Source organism: Macaca thibetana, chromosome 1 (assembly GCF_024542745.1).
Source record: "Macaca thibetana thibetana isolate TM-01 chromosome 1, ASM2454274v1, whole genome shotgun sequence".
NCBI classification, from domain to species: domain Eukaryota; kingdom Metazoa; phylum Chordata; class Mammalia; order Primates; family Cercopithecidae; genus Macaca; species Macaca thibetana.
The window spans coordinates 190,907,165-190,922,661 of NC_065578.1; the positions used below are offsets into that span (position 1 = coordinate 190,907,165).

General features: G+C 37.2%; 1 protein-coding gene across 9 annotated transcripts in view; it reads right to left on the bottom strand.

The window, feature by feature from the left end:
* DNM3 (dynamin 3) overlaps positions 1-15,497 on the bottom strand; it is a 558,007-nt gene that overhangs the window by 92,568 nt on the left and 449,942 nt on the right. For 5 of the 9 annotated variants that reach the window (XR_007721269.1, XM_050767809.1, XM_050767775.1 and 2 more), the window contains one exon: positions 13,670-13,781. Coding sequence is in view for 8 of the 9 variants with exons in the window: in XM_050767809.1 (XP_050623766.1) it covers positions 13,670-13,781 (112 nt within the window). In the remaining variant the exon portion in view is untranslated. Of the gene's footprint in view, positions 1-5,025; positions 5,038-13,669; positions 13,782-15,497 lie in introns of all 9 variants that reach the window. The other 4 variants (XM_050767784.1, XM_050767765.1, XM_050767780.1 and 1 more) reach the window with 1 other exon arrangement.

Below are 15,497 nucleotides of genomic sequence, written 5' to 3' on the forward strand. Positions count from 1 at the left end.
TCTAGAAGTTTTCTACCCTCAATTAAACTGTCCCTTCTCCCAACAGGTTACTATTAAAGTGAGGAGATTCAAACATAAGGCTTTAACAATGCTCTTTTAAGGTTGATTTGCCAAAAACAGAAGCAAAGGTTTATTGATGATGCAATGATTGAGAGACAATTATTTTTTTTTTATATTCACATGGAACTAAAATAACACTTTGAGGCTAGGGGATTTTCATCCTTTCTTTTAACTCTAATGATATCCTTATTGGGTTATGTATAAATTTAGTCAACCAGGTGGCGGGGGTGCGGGTGTTCCTTAGACCCCAGGGCATGTATTGGCTAAACTTTTCTAAGAAAATCAGGGAAAGCACAAACATTATTGAAATAAAATAATTGAGCTGACCATACCTAAATTGCTTAGAGTGTTCTGACTTTTGGTCATGCGTTTTAAATAATACAAAGAAAAGGTACATTATGACACTGTATTCTCTGCTCGTTTCATTCACCATGATTATAACACACATCATCAGAAAGGCATTTTCACACTGTGAGGACGAGTTTTCAGTGGCTATCTATATTCTCTCATCCACAACCAAGGACAATAATTTAGGAGCTGAGGGTTTGGTGTAAAGAGGCGTAACTAATTAATACGGATTTAATATCTGTGCTCTTCAATATACGTATACTTTAGTACCATTTGATTTGGTAAATTTTATCTTTGCAAATGAGTGCTAGAGTCCAACGGATCACCAAAATAATCACTCCCGGTGATAACCACTTTTCCCACGAATGAAGGCTGACCTTGTCCACTGGCCTTGCTGAACATGCTAGGAAATCACTAGACAAAGTGTTTCTTAAATGTTGTAAAAACAGTTCTTCATCTGATTTGCCTTTCATTCTTCTTTTCTTAAATATGAAGGCCCTCCGATGTGTATAAAATTTTTGCTTTTAGCCTAACTAGAATTTAATTAGTAATTTTAAAATTCTGTTTTAGCATGTTTCTGTTCTATTTCTTCTTTAAAATGATCCTTCTCTCTAAGCAATACAGTCAGCCTTAAATTCTGTGGGGGAAAATATAAGAGTCCTTTAGTTTAACAATACTGAAATTAAGTGATTATACATTTCTTTTTTAAAAGCAACAAAAGATTCCTAAGGCACAAGGTTACATGTGGCTTTTCTTTGTAACCTGAAACTTTCTGAAGCATTGATTTCTGAATCTAGGATTCATTTTAGTTTTCATTTGTGTATCTATACCAACATCGTTAAAAAATTTTAGGGCTTTTGGTATATTTTTACTCCTTACATGTTAAGATTTTCTCTACCTTTAACTTGCCTAATTTAGTATCAAAAATATTTAACTGAAACTCCAAGTATTTAATAAAAAATTAAGTTAAAAGTCTATAAATTTCTAAAATTGTCCACCAAGAGAAGCCATCACATTCAAGAAGAAAATCAAATGGCTTGTCTCTTAAGACACAACATGGAGATTAATTCTTTACCTAAGGTCTCCATTCTGAAAATAACATTCTGATTTACATTTGTACTCAAGAAACAAGTTTAAAAAACAAAACAACCTCCCTTTTTCTGTATATATTTGTTCACATTCCCAGAGCTGACTCAGGGTGTCCTGGATTCTGGTCTTTCTAGTGAAGACATTGACTTGGAATCTGTGGTCCAGGGAAACCCATCTTAGGAGGAGATAGATAGACTCTACCCTGAGCAATTTAGGAAATCACTATGCCAACAGGAAAACATTTTCAAAGGGAAAAATAAGTAATAGGCCTGGAAGGAAAATTTTTCGTGAGCAACTGTGATCTCCTCACAAAAGGAAAATTTGCTTTTCAAGGAGAAATAACAACATACATATGATTGTGCAGGAAGAATGTGAACCTAGATGTTTTGTTCCATCAAGCATTCATAATGTGAATCTAAATGCATATCTATTGTAGAAGTTAGTTTTCTTGGAGTTTAGAGGATTAGCTCCCAAACTTTAAATATAGTTTAAAGATGGATGAAGCAGATCAACTTGGCTGTCATTGAGAAAACAAACAACAGGATTGTTCCATATACCCCAGGTTATATGTATGTGTGCACATGTGTGTGCACTACACTTAATGTATGTGGAAAGATGAATATATCCTGCTTATCTAAAAAAACATTAGTTTGAGCAGACTTCATTTTATTTAGAGTCTGTTTAATAGCAATAAATAATAAAATACCATGCACTAGATAAACAATTAGCCTTTGCAAGTCTAAAATGAGTCACACTTTACAGCTGGCTCACGTATATGGCAGGCAACAATTCAGGTATGTTGCCTTGGGGACAACTCAGAACAAGCATTCCAGCATGGGAGGAAAAAGGAATCTCATATTCTCCTTTTGAAGAATCCAGATCTATACTCCGGAGACAGCACAGCTTGTATTCCAGTGTTTTCCATTTATACTGAAATTCTAAGCTACAGGAAAATAACATGCAGATGTGCTGTTTGTGATTTGAAGAGTTTGTGTGTGTGTGTGTGTGTGTGTGCGTTTGTGTGTGTGTGCCAGAGTCTATGGTCAGTATAATGACCATATTTAAAAAGTATAAGCATTATATTTTCCACAAACTATCACTTATTCATAACAATTAAAAATAAGGCATGGGGCAATAAATACCAGCACCTCCAAAGTACTCACTTCTTTAATTCAAAATCAAAACAGTAAGTGCTTGTATCTTTGATACTCTTCAACTAACATTAGCCCTCTAACCAGCACCCAAAGCTGTCCTCACAGCACATGCGCAAGTGTTCAGCTACAGATGGTAACTAAGGGCACCTGGAGAACCTGAAGAGCCTTCTGCATCATCCTAGGGAAACCCTTAATGAACCGTAATTTAAAATTTTTGAATTTTCTCATTGTATTTAGTGACTTGAAAATCAGTAAACTGTATTAAACTGAATATTTTATTTTATCCAGAAAAACTTAACCAAATAGGACACAACAAATGGATGGCTTCTGGTAAGGAGAAGTGGGTTTCTTTGTGTGTGTATGTGGGTGGGGGGATAAATTTTACAAACATTCTTAACTCATCAGTGAATCCACTAGTGAAAGAGACAAATCCTAAATGCTTCTTGAGTGGTCTGAGAGTTAGCACCTCCCCCAAGGGTCAGCAGCTGGCTCCCTGGTCTTCAGCATGCACAGGCTCCCTATTAGTGCACTCACAATTAGTCCAGGGTACTTTTTAAAGGTTTGTTTTGTTTTGCTTGCAAATAAGAAATGCAGCACAGGCCGGGCGCGGTGGCTCACGCCTGTAATCCCAGCATTTTGGGAGGCCGAGGCGGGTAGATCACGAGGTCGGGAGATGGAGACTATCCTGGCAAACACGGTGAAACCCCGTCTCTACTAAAAGTACAAAAAATTAGCAGGGCATGGTGGCAGGTGCCTTTAGTCCCAGCTACTTGGGAGGCTGAGGCAGGAGAATGGCGTGAACCCGGGAGGCGGAGCTTGCAGTGAGCCAAGATTGCACCACTGCACTCCAGCCTGGGCAACAGAGCGAGACTTTGTCTCAAAAAAAAAAAAAAGAAGAAGAAGAAAAAGAAATGCAGAACATGAAATTTCAGACAGAGACTCAGTGCAATACAAATGACCAGGATTAGACACACACACTATTCAATAATTGAAATATATTTCATGGTATAAGAACTAAAAATATTGTTTTTATATTTTTTCCAAATGTCTTTTCAAAGAGTGGTAGTTATAAATATCAGCCATTACTTTGTGGAAGAAATCTTTAATCAATTTCAAAAGTTACCTGCTGTTTTTAAAATTCATACTATAAGTCGGCTGAGTTCACCTCTTTACTCCTTCACAAATGCCTGTCTTGTGCTTTTCTGGTAATACTTTAACTTTATTAAATGTTATTACTTGGGTTATAAGCAGTTATATCAAGATATAAATTTATAAAGCAACACATTTTCAATACCAACCATCGATGTCAACTTATTCCATAATAGCACATTCCATCAAATTAAACTGCAAAAGATTTCCCACATTTGTTTTACATTCTATATGTATGGCTTATGAACAGAAATTTTAATGAATTCCAGCTGGTTTGAATATGCCGGCCAACTCTTATATAACAGATTCTTTTCAATTCTTATTGTATTCAATGAGGCCCATTTTAAGTGGGCCACCTGGTAGGATGAAGCACTAATATATCTCCATAGAAAAAATGAGAAAACAAATCACCCAGCTAAATGTAAGACCATCTTCTCAAACTACATGACTATTATATTTCTAATATAAGTGAGAAATAGTTCTAATCTTTTGGAAAAGTTGAATTAAAATTTAAACAAACTAGCAACTCTATGAACGATTAAATTGCTCATCGATCTATATGACAATATTAGAATAATTTCCACCATTCCTGTGTGTTGCCTGGTTTCACAAAGCTATCGTACACATTTCGGCCACCCCCTGCATTCCCCACACCCGCCTGCTTCCATCCAGCTGGAAGACATCAAGGGCACAGAAGCCAAGTGAAATGTTGACCCCACCCTCCTCCATCCATTTTAAGGCACCTTCAAAGCCAGAGCACTGATCTAGTTCAGTTTCGTCAACAAAGCCAGCCATACTGCTATTTGAGACTCCAGTTTGGGGTTTTTGTAACTGCACATTAACATAAGAGCTTTGAGTTTTAGTCAAAAATTTCAGCTGCACTGAATTTCATCAGATTGCTCTACCCTTTCTGCAGAAGAGTCCTCATTATTAAATCTTCAAAATCCTTACTCTCAGTGTGGGAGCTCTTTCCTTATAATGTCAACCTCTCTGAACTAGCCAACCCTGAAGGATAGAATGCTTCCCTTCCCAAAAGTCAAAACAGAACAGCCATTATGGTGGTGCAAATGCACATTTTCCCCTAAATTTGCACACCCCATATAATTCATGCACTGTAACAGATGACAGTCATTCTAGCATGCACAGCAACACTATTGTCAAGACATGCAGGAGCGGAGCATGGGGCTGGGGGCACAGAAGAGCTGCAAGAGGACAAATAACTTACTTTGTTGTTCCCCTGTGTGTGTAGCCGCAAGGAAAAGAAAGAGAAATATGTTAAACAGAAATTTATTTTAAATTTATGAGGGTTTTTTTCTTCTTTCTCTGGATATTAAAAAAATAAAATGATGAGGTTTTTCTTGCTAGAGCGAAATCAAAGCAAATGATTTAACTATTCACTGACATCTCATACATACACATACAGCATCCGGAGCTCATGGACAAGTCAGAGAATCCACATAGGTTACATGAAATCATACGTTTATAACAGCGGAAAATTATGACAGTTCCCCCTTTCTTTCTATTTGGAATACTTGGGGTATGGGAACATGGCCAGAAAGAATTGGTTTGAATCAGTAATAAGTGAACTGTTAGCATGAAAGGCAGAGCATTTTGTGTGCCGGCTTGCCCTTTCCTGACAGCTCCTCCTCCAACATGCCAAGCAGTGGAAAATTTCATCAGCCAGTGCATTTTTAAACAAACACTGCATCCTTGGTTTCAAAGAAGGTGGAAAAAAGAAAAAAAAAAAGAAGGAAAAGAGAGCAGAGGAAAGGAGTGGGTGGTTCTGGGGAGACAGGGTAAGCAGACCAAGTTACGACCTCCATCTGGACCATTCCTTTATTTTGTAAATTATGAGTTTTGCCTTAGGTTGGCATGGGAAGCAAGGACTGTATAGTGGGGATGCTGCCAAAACAAACATGAGTCCACACTCAAGAAATGGGTCTGGAAAGGTTAGTCACAAAAATGTAGTCATTTCTAAAAGCGACTCTCTGGGTAAAGACACAGAACTGCGAGCAGCAGGCGGCAGGGCAAATGGCTCTCCTGTTTCAACCCTGAGCTGCAAGAGTATGATTTATATCAAACAATTTAACTCACATATGGCCTAAAAAAATAAGATGGTGATTCATTACTCCCGGGGCAGCCCAAGTCCTCACAAGGTCAGATCCTGTGGGGGAGACGTGATGGGATATGGGCCGGGAACAGATCTGAACTCTTCTCACAAGGGGCCCAGAAGGAATTTCTCGCTGAGACACAGGGTGGAAGAGAGCTGTGAGTAAAGTGTGTGCATCTGTGGAGACCTAGAACCGGGTGGAGTCACAGGTCTGGCTGCAGATCTGGCATTTAGTTTTAAGTTGAGGATGCGGAGGGGGAAATAATATATACAGATATTTTCTGAAGAGCAATGAGGTAATGATCCCAGGAGAGTTTGTTTTCTGGAGAACAATGCCAATTCATGATCTAGGCAAATGCCCAATCCAGGGACCATCATATTTAATAAAGAAAACGTAAATTTAAAGACACTGATAAAGTAGTGAAGAGAAGTTTCTTGGCATTGTGAGTTGCTATGATATAACCGTTAACACACTGGCTTATCTGAGACATAAATAATGGCATAAGAATGAATGAAGGGAAAAAAAGAGTCCTTTTTAAAAATGATGCCAACTGTTCAATAAGGCAATAAAGATCCCCACTAGGAATTTTACCAGGAATAAAAGTCTATTTTAGAGAATAATGGGACCCTGGTTCTCCAAAGAAGTGCAATATTGCTGAAAATACCTCAAACAGATGGAGTTTATTGCATTCCACAGCAGTGCAGCTTTTGATCTACCAAATAAGTTTCAGGAGTTCAACCAAGTATTTTTGCACATTAGGGAATGACTGGCTTCCCCACTTGATGGCAGATGGTTCTGTTTGTAGTGGCAACAATGATGTCACAGAGTAGGAGGCCTTAATCCTTAAATACAAGAAACACACAAGCGGAGGACGTGGTGTGGCTTGGCCATTTCTTGTTTCATTCAATCATTTCCCAACTGTCTATTCTGAGAGAGGCGTAACAGTCATGAATGGTGAAATGTAAATGCTTTATAATTCCCTTCACTGCTCTGTGTGGCAGCAATTTATGTTTAGATCCCTGAAAGCACTTCATTGAAGAAAGACTAAGACTCTTCAGAATTGGTCATGCAGCTCTTCTAAGTTCTGCTAAAAATGCTAAGAACAAAGTTATGTGTTGGGTGCTAAGTACCGGGCATTTTAAGTCTTGCATTATTAGACTGCTGAAAAAATGCAAATGAGGGGTCATCACCACTTTAATAAATATGTATGCAGGTCTGTGGCCATTCCTCTTCTTCTCCTACAATAACGCAGAGACTTTTTCTCCTGTTATTTGACACAGAGAAAAATTCACTTTCAGAGTTTGTCCAAGAGGAATTTCTGACGTTTCAAAAGGACTGCATTGTAAAGTGGTTTCAATCTGCAAAGCAGACCTAAGAGCATGAGTTATGGCTGGGAGAGTCCTGAGTTCAGAAGGAATGGTGAAGTTCCAGCATGATTCACTTCCTGCCATCATTTTTAATCTCTTAAGAAAAATACACGATAGGGGAAGACCACTTATATATACAGCTAATAAAACCTCTTTAAAAGCTCTGAGGTGTCAGACTTAGTAAATATGCAAAACTGGATTTGCACCAAATTTGTTTCCGGGACATTGTTTCAGACTTCCTACCAGTAAGCGGGCATCTGAGAGCGGGCTTGTGAATTCTCAGCTCCTGACAGCCTCTCTGCTCACTCCTGACTGACTGATGGAGGCTGGCCTGTCCCCACAGAGTGCATCAGATCTCCCTTTAAACAACTCAGCTTGCTTAGCCAATAGATGGGAAATTCTCCTTCACACACCCAAATCCCATTGATAGTTTCCTAAGAGAAGGGAAGTAATACTTAATTGGGAATTACAGCTTCATGGACACAATGATTTTAAATAATAAAAAGATCATTGTTCCACTCCCACTTATGAGTAAGAACATGCAGTGTTTGGTTTTCTGTTGTTGTGTTAGTTTGCTGAGAATGAAGGTTTCCAGCTTCATCCATGTCCCTGCAAACAACATGAACTCATCCTTTTTTATGGCTGCATAGTATTCCATCGTGTATATGTGCTACATTTTCTTTATCCAGTCTATCATTGATGGGCATTTGGGTTGGTCCCAAGTCTTTGCTTTTGTGAACAGTGTTGCAATAAACATATGTGTACATGTATCTTTATAGTAGAATTTTGGGTATATGTCCAGTAATGGGATTGCTGGGTCAAATAGTATTTCTGGTTCTAGATCCTTGAGGAATCGCCACACTATCTTCCACAATGGTTGAACTAATTTACACTCCCACCAACAGTGTAAACAAGGAGGGGAACATCACATACTGGGGCCTATCGGGGGGTGGGGGGCTAGGGGAGGGATAGCATTAGGAGAAATACCTAATGTAGATGACTAGTTGATGGGTACAGCAAATCACCACGGCACATATATACCTATGTAACAAACCTGCACGTTCTGCACATGTATCCCAGAACTTAAAGTGTAATAAATAAATAAATAAATAAAGGCTATGAAACATTGAACACATTCATCCAGTTGAAGGCACTGAACTAGTTGTGATGCAGAAGAACCTCCATTTAATCCTATAAAATCACTCTGAGGAAGGCATTAAGTTGAGTTTAGAGAAGAATCAACAATTGGAAGGTTAAGTAAGTTGCCTGAGCCACATGGCTAGTAAATGGTGGGCTAAGGCTTCAACTGTGAGTGGATTTGACTGGAAGTCTACCTCATTCCATGGCACACATTATGTTTCAAGGAATTTAAATTTGGAATTCTTTCATGTTTTATATAATTTAAATATTGTAAGCCAACAAAACTGTGCCAGAAAAGTCAGTTGTTTGTTATATCATGTTCTTTAGATATTTAATCAAATTCCCATTTATTTATAATCACATATGTAGGAAAAATTTATGTACATGTGTCAATAAAATAATCCTTTAAAAGTTGTCTAATCGTAGCCTCTTATGACTGATACACAAACACACACACACAATACAGATTGATTATATTTCAGTCTCATCTGTGAAAATAACTATTAATGAATTACATTAGAGACATCTTTACTTTGAAACTGGATAACGTCCTACATATTTTCTTAATGATATCAAATTTTACAATGGTTGTAATTTCAATTTAGTGACCACAGAAAATAGAAATGGAAAAAATAAAATTCTGCTAAATCCAAATTCAGATTTAAATACAGTTTTAAAATATTGTGGCTGCTCAGAAATATCAGGTGACTGGTAGAATGCTAAGTCTGTGACTCAGAGGAAGTTATGTGTAAATTTACAGAGCAAGTCAGTAGCCTGAATCCAGGACTCCTCATTTAGAGCCATAGATGCCACTACTCAGACAAAAATTCTACATTTTGCTTTGGATCCAGAAAGATGAAAGAGAGTAAAAGTAATTAGAAAATCCATATGGAAAAATAGTAGGGCTGTTGTATTTTGTACAGATATCCACTGTAGTTCTTATCATATTGTAGAGCATTTATTTGCATCTTTCTCTTTCACTAGGCTTAGAATTCCTATTAAGTAGGAATCATCTTTTTAATCTTTGAATCTGTAGAGTCCACTTTAATAGTGATGGATGAAGGGAAAGAAAGAAGGGAGGAAAGGGGATGGAAGGGAAGGAAAGAAAGAAAATTTTTGAAAACCCCAAGATAAATAACTTAAGAGACAAAAGAAACAGGGGAGCAGAAGATTTTGATTTGAGTGACATAAAACCATTTCATTACTTGGACGTGATGAATAAAAATATATATGAGAATGTTATTTTTTAAAGTGTGCATATATAACCTTACTAGAAAATAAGATCTGTCTAAAACAGCATTTCATTCAAATTTGGGTTATGGTTATTTATCTAATGATGTCAAACTTACACAATTTTTTAAAATGATCTATACAGAGATTTCTTTCCAGTCAAAATAGAAGTATCTTGTACAGAAAGCAGAACTTTCTAAGTTTAGACTCATGTCCATGCATGACACATAAATGTTTCATTATTAGGGTAGCAACTGACTGATTTGTAGACTCAATGGTTTATTGATATGAAAGCAAAATCATACTACTTAGACATTCTAAAAATTTACATAGACAAAGGCATCTGTTATTAGGTTATTCTAAATTAGGAATAACTACCTAAAAATAATTTCCTTCCCCCAAATATAAGTGATGTTCACAAAATAGAAACTTCAGATAAGCATTCTAGTTAATTTAATCAGTTAGCTGCCATTTAAATATCTGAAAGTTAAGCAATTATGTAATATAACCTGTAGGACTACATGGTGCATAAGAAATGCAAATATTGTTTATGATAAAAACTGAGAAAAGGCAACATCATTGCATACTGCTAAATTTAATTTCCTGTGTTGCCTTTGGTATGTACTAAAAGTTCCTTTGTCTTGATCTTCTAAGCAATTATACCAAATATGTGTTTACAAACAAATAAAAATGATATAAAAAGAATCAAAACAGATTATGTAGTGAGATTTGCTTAAAATTCAGTATTCTAATTAAAAATAGAAAATATTTATTTGTCTTTTTGATGTAGAGCTATGAATACATAAAAATCCAGCCAGTTTACTGGGAGATGAATAACTGATTTTCTAGGACAGTTTTTCCCTCATAAGAGACTCATTATAAGTTTTTGTTTTTGTTTTTGAGACAGGGTATCATTCTGTCACCCAGGCTGGAGTGAGGTGGCATGAACACTGTAGTCTGGACCTCCCAGGCTCAAGCAATCCTTCTCTCCCTCGTAGCTGGGATCACAGGTGTGTGCCACCATGCCTGGCTAAGCATTATTTTTGTTTAAATAGCAGACTTGTCTAGTGCATTTAAAAGAGGTTTAATTTACAAAATCATGACTTAACAAAACATTTTCACAAACATTATAGTTGCATGTTAAGGCAGACACACGCATGCGTGCACACACACACACTGACAAATAATCAAGCATACAAGCATATTTGGAAGAGAGAAAATAATAAAGCGTTTATAATCTCACTGGGCTATATGGTAATATTCACAGTATTTCAACCTTCCCCTAGCTGTTAAAGAAAGTCGTTTTGATGAAAATGTTCATAATAAGAATCATAATAATTATAATTATAGATGAAAATGTAGTGCTTACTTGTACCTGCCCTGTTCAATGCTTTCCCTGCATTATCTCATTTAATCCTATCAACCGCCCTGTAAAAGACTACTGTTATCTTCATCTCAGAAACGAGAATCTTGAAATGCGGAAAGGCTAGGTAACCTGCCCAAGACCTCACAGCTTGAAGGAAGCACCTGGAATGTAAATATAGGTGGTGTGACACAACACCCCATGCTTGAACCCACATGCTTTACTACCTCTCATCATTTCCAACCATAATGAGCTTTTAAATACATAAATCTATGTCACTAAGTGACTTGAAACCTAGTAGTGACTTCCATCTCACTCAGAATAAATTTCAAAAGACTCGCCCCTTCCTTCAAGGTCTACATCACCTGCTCCCTGATCCCTTTCTTCGTTAACCAACTACCACCTTTGTCTTCCCTCACAGTGTTCCAGACACACTGGCCTTGGTGTTCCTCTAAGACACTGAGCTTGGTTTCGCACTGGCTATCCTCTGCCAAGAGTGCTCTTCTTCAGACTTCCAGATCCTGTACTCCCTCCCTTCTTTAAAGAGCCTGCTCAAATGTCAACTCTTCGAAGAGGCCTTCCCTCATCACCTTGACTAAAATAAAGCTCACCTGCCCCTTACTCTCACTGTCTGTCCCTTTAACTTACTTAACATTTTATAGAACTTATCGCTATCTTAAATAATGGTGCACAATTATTGTTATTCACTCCCTTGTTTAATGTCTGCTTCAGCATGGGCAGAACTTTATTGCTATTGTTCACCTCTGTATTGCCAGTGCCAGGAATGGCAGCTGGCAAAAAGCATATGCTCCAAAGGTTTGTGTGGAATGAATTAATAAAAAATTAGGTATATGTACATTTTTAATATAGAACTTTTGTAAAATTAAACACACTACCATCAATGGATAGGCAAGAGTAATAAGTAATAGAGGTAAAAACAAAAGTAAAAGTGGTACTGTGATGTTTAATGACTTCTCACATGTAGTATTGAGTGGTACATATCTATGCAAGTATCTATGCATGTAACACAAGAACAACTCGACAACAATCATGAAAATCATATATGAATGCTTCTGGACTCCTGGCTATTGACAGGAAAGCATCTAGTTTAACTTCCACTTGGAGGGCACAAAGCATATTGTGGGAAGTTCATAGTTTTAGGTGCCAAACAGGTATAGGATGACAAGTATAGCATGGAATGGCGTAAAGAGGTCTATGTGTGAGTTAAAATAACAGCAAAGAGGATGACATTTTGGTGCAAGTCCTCAATCCTGTATCCCTGAAACTCTGTTAAATTTTAATATAACCCCAGAGATGTGGTCAGCCCTGAAACCCCCCTAGAAATACCTTAATTGTCCTATGTTTCACCCGTATCTCAGACTTTCTCTTGAAAAGACTCTCTCCCTATTTTGAACCTGAAAAGGACCCAACTCATGCATGATCATTCCTATAAACTGATCGAGAGCCAAGTAGGCACCTCAGGAGTTAAGCTGAAGTAAATCCCCAAGGCTTAGTGTCAGTACTTTAGTTCGGGGGAGAAACCTGGACAATCTAGAGATTCAGGAGGAAGCAGCAAGTGGAGAGGTCCACTCAGTGGCAGAGTCTGTTTAATGGCGGGTGTACATATGTTGGGTGGGACTTCTGTTTAAATTTAGACTAGACTGTGTAATATTACATTTTCCAAAGAACACAAAGAAAAGGTCTGTTTATTAACTTGAATGAGAGAAGTGTCTTAAAGACACGCGAAGCATATTAATAAAGATAAGTGGAAAAAGGAATATATTTCTTTTTGTTCTTTCACACTCATGAGGACATTAAACAGAGTTTGCACACAGATATAATTATGGATACAGGAAATACAGACATAATGAAAGGGGATAGATTTTTATTAAAATGAGTATATTTTAAGCAAGTCAAAATGTTGCTGTTATGACTGATGATATACTGATTGTATTAATACCATGATAAGTATGAAATAGCATATAGAGAAAAACGAAATTTTAAAATAAAACAAAAAACTTTGCATTGGGCTGAGACTGCATATATTGTGTTTTATGGCTGAGTAGGACATTTTCTTTAACAAATATACTGATTAACTTCTTCAAATAGAAATCTAATAAGGAAAAAGCATTGTTAAAAAATATAAAAAGAGGCCGGGCGCGGTGGCTCAAGCCTGTAATCCCAGCACTTTGGGAGGCCGAGACGGGCGGATCACGAGGTCAGGAGATCGAGACCACCCTGGCTAACACGGTGAAACACCGTCTCTACTAAAAAATACAAAAAAAAAAACTAGCCGGGCGAGGTGGCGGGCGCCTGTAGTCCCAGCTACTTGGGAGGCTGAGGCAGGAGAATGGCGTGAACCCGGGAGGCGGAGCTTGCAGTGAGCTGAGATCCGGCCACTGCACTCCAGCCTGGGTGACAGAGCAAGACTCCGTCTCTCAAAAAAAAAAAAAAAAAAAAAAAAAAAAAAAAAAAAAAAAAAAAAAAAAAAAAAAATATATATATATATAAAAAGAGTAAACGAAGTATCAGTTAAAAGTGTGATGAATTAATTAAGTCAGTAAGAAAACTAGTTTCTCCAGTATATGGTATGTAGGATTAATATTTTCTTAAGCATAGCTAATAATAATTTTTAAATAAGAGATAGATCCAACTTACTACTGATTTATCAGGATAGACCCCCGCTCTTAGCAGAGATGCCTTCCAGCTGTCGACATCCTCCTGGGAATCACATGCCAGCTCAAGGAAGCGATAGTCTTTGTATACATTCCTGGAGTTAAAAAAAAAATCATGCTTTTAGTTTGAACCAAATTCAAAGTCATTTTATGTTGCTGTAGACGATGATGATATAAGTGACAATCCAAACGGACAGTTTCTGACAGTCACTGGAGGAAAACAAAAACAACTCTTACTTTAAAATAGTTAGTGAATTTCTACATGTATTTACAATATAATTTTTTTTTAAAATCACATTACAAAGCTCAGAGTTATCTGTACTGCTACAAAATTAAAAAGTAAATACAAATGTATTAAATATTTTACACTGGGTGTGAACTGATTGGAACTTGTGCTGTGGGGAAGGAATTGCTATCGCTCAGCAGCTAGATCAATTCTCTGAAGATATTTTACGAGTCTAAATGACTAAATAGCTCATAAAACTTTAAGATGCATGGCAATAATCTTATAAATAAACCTAAAAGACAATGCCAGATGCAAAACAGAAATGCTCATAAAATTGTGAAAAGGAAAGACTAATAACTAGTGTTTAATAGGGTGAGGTGCCAGTGAAGTGCATATTTATAACTGGGATAGTATTTTCCCTTTACATTTCTTTTCCTGATAATACATAAAATGCAATATATGCCCATTTTTAAATATTTGGAAAGTAGAGAAAAGAATTAAAATGGTAACAATTATCCAGTTTCCACAGCCTAGAGATAACCTTCTTTTCTTTTTTTAATTTAAGATTATTATTATTATTAAAGTTCTAGGGTACATGTGCACAATGTGCAGGTTTGTTACATAGGTACACATATGCCATGTTGGTTTGCTGCACCCATTAACTCGTCATTTACATTAGGTATTTCTCCTCATGCTATCCCTCTCCCAGCCCCCACCTTATGACAGGCCCTGGTGTGTGATGTTCCCCGCCCTGTGTCCAAGTATTCCATTGATCAGTTCCCACCTATGAGTGAGAACATGCGGTGTTTGGTTTTCTGTCCTTGTGATAATTTGCTCAGATTGATGGTTTCCAGCTTCATCCATGTCCTTGCAAATGACATGAACTCATCCTTTTTTATGGCTGCATAGTATTCTATGGTGTATATGTGCCACATTTTCTTAATCCAGTCTGTCACTGATGGACATTTGGGTTGGTTCCAAGTCTTTGCTATTCTGAACAGTGCTGCAATAAACATATGTGTGCATGTGTCTTTATAGCAGCATGATTTATAATCCTTTGGGTATATACCCAGTAACGGGATGGCTGGGTCAAATGGTATTTCTAGTTCTAGATCCTTGAGGAATTGCCATACTGTCTTCCACAATGGTTGAACTAGTTTACACTCCCACCAAGGGTGTAAAAGCATTCCTATTTCTCCACAACCTCTCCAGTATCTGTTGTTTCCTGACTTTATTGATCGCCATTCTAACTGGTGTGAGGTGGTATCTCATTGTGGTTTTGATTTGCATTGCCTCATGACCAGTGATGATGAGCATTTTTTTCATGTGTCTGCATAAATGTCTTCTTTTGAGAAAGATCTGTTCATATGCTTTGCCCACTTTTTGATGGGGTTGTTTTTTTCTTAAACTTGTTTAAGTTCTTTGTAGATTCTGGATATTAGCCCTTTGCCAGACGGGTAGATTGCAAAATTTTTCTCCCATTCTGTAGGTTGCCTGTTCAGTATGATGGTAGTTTCTTTTGTAGTACAGAAGCTCTTTAGTTTAATTAGATCCCATTTGTCAATTTTGACTTTTGTGACCATTG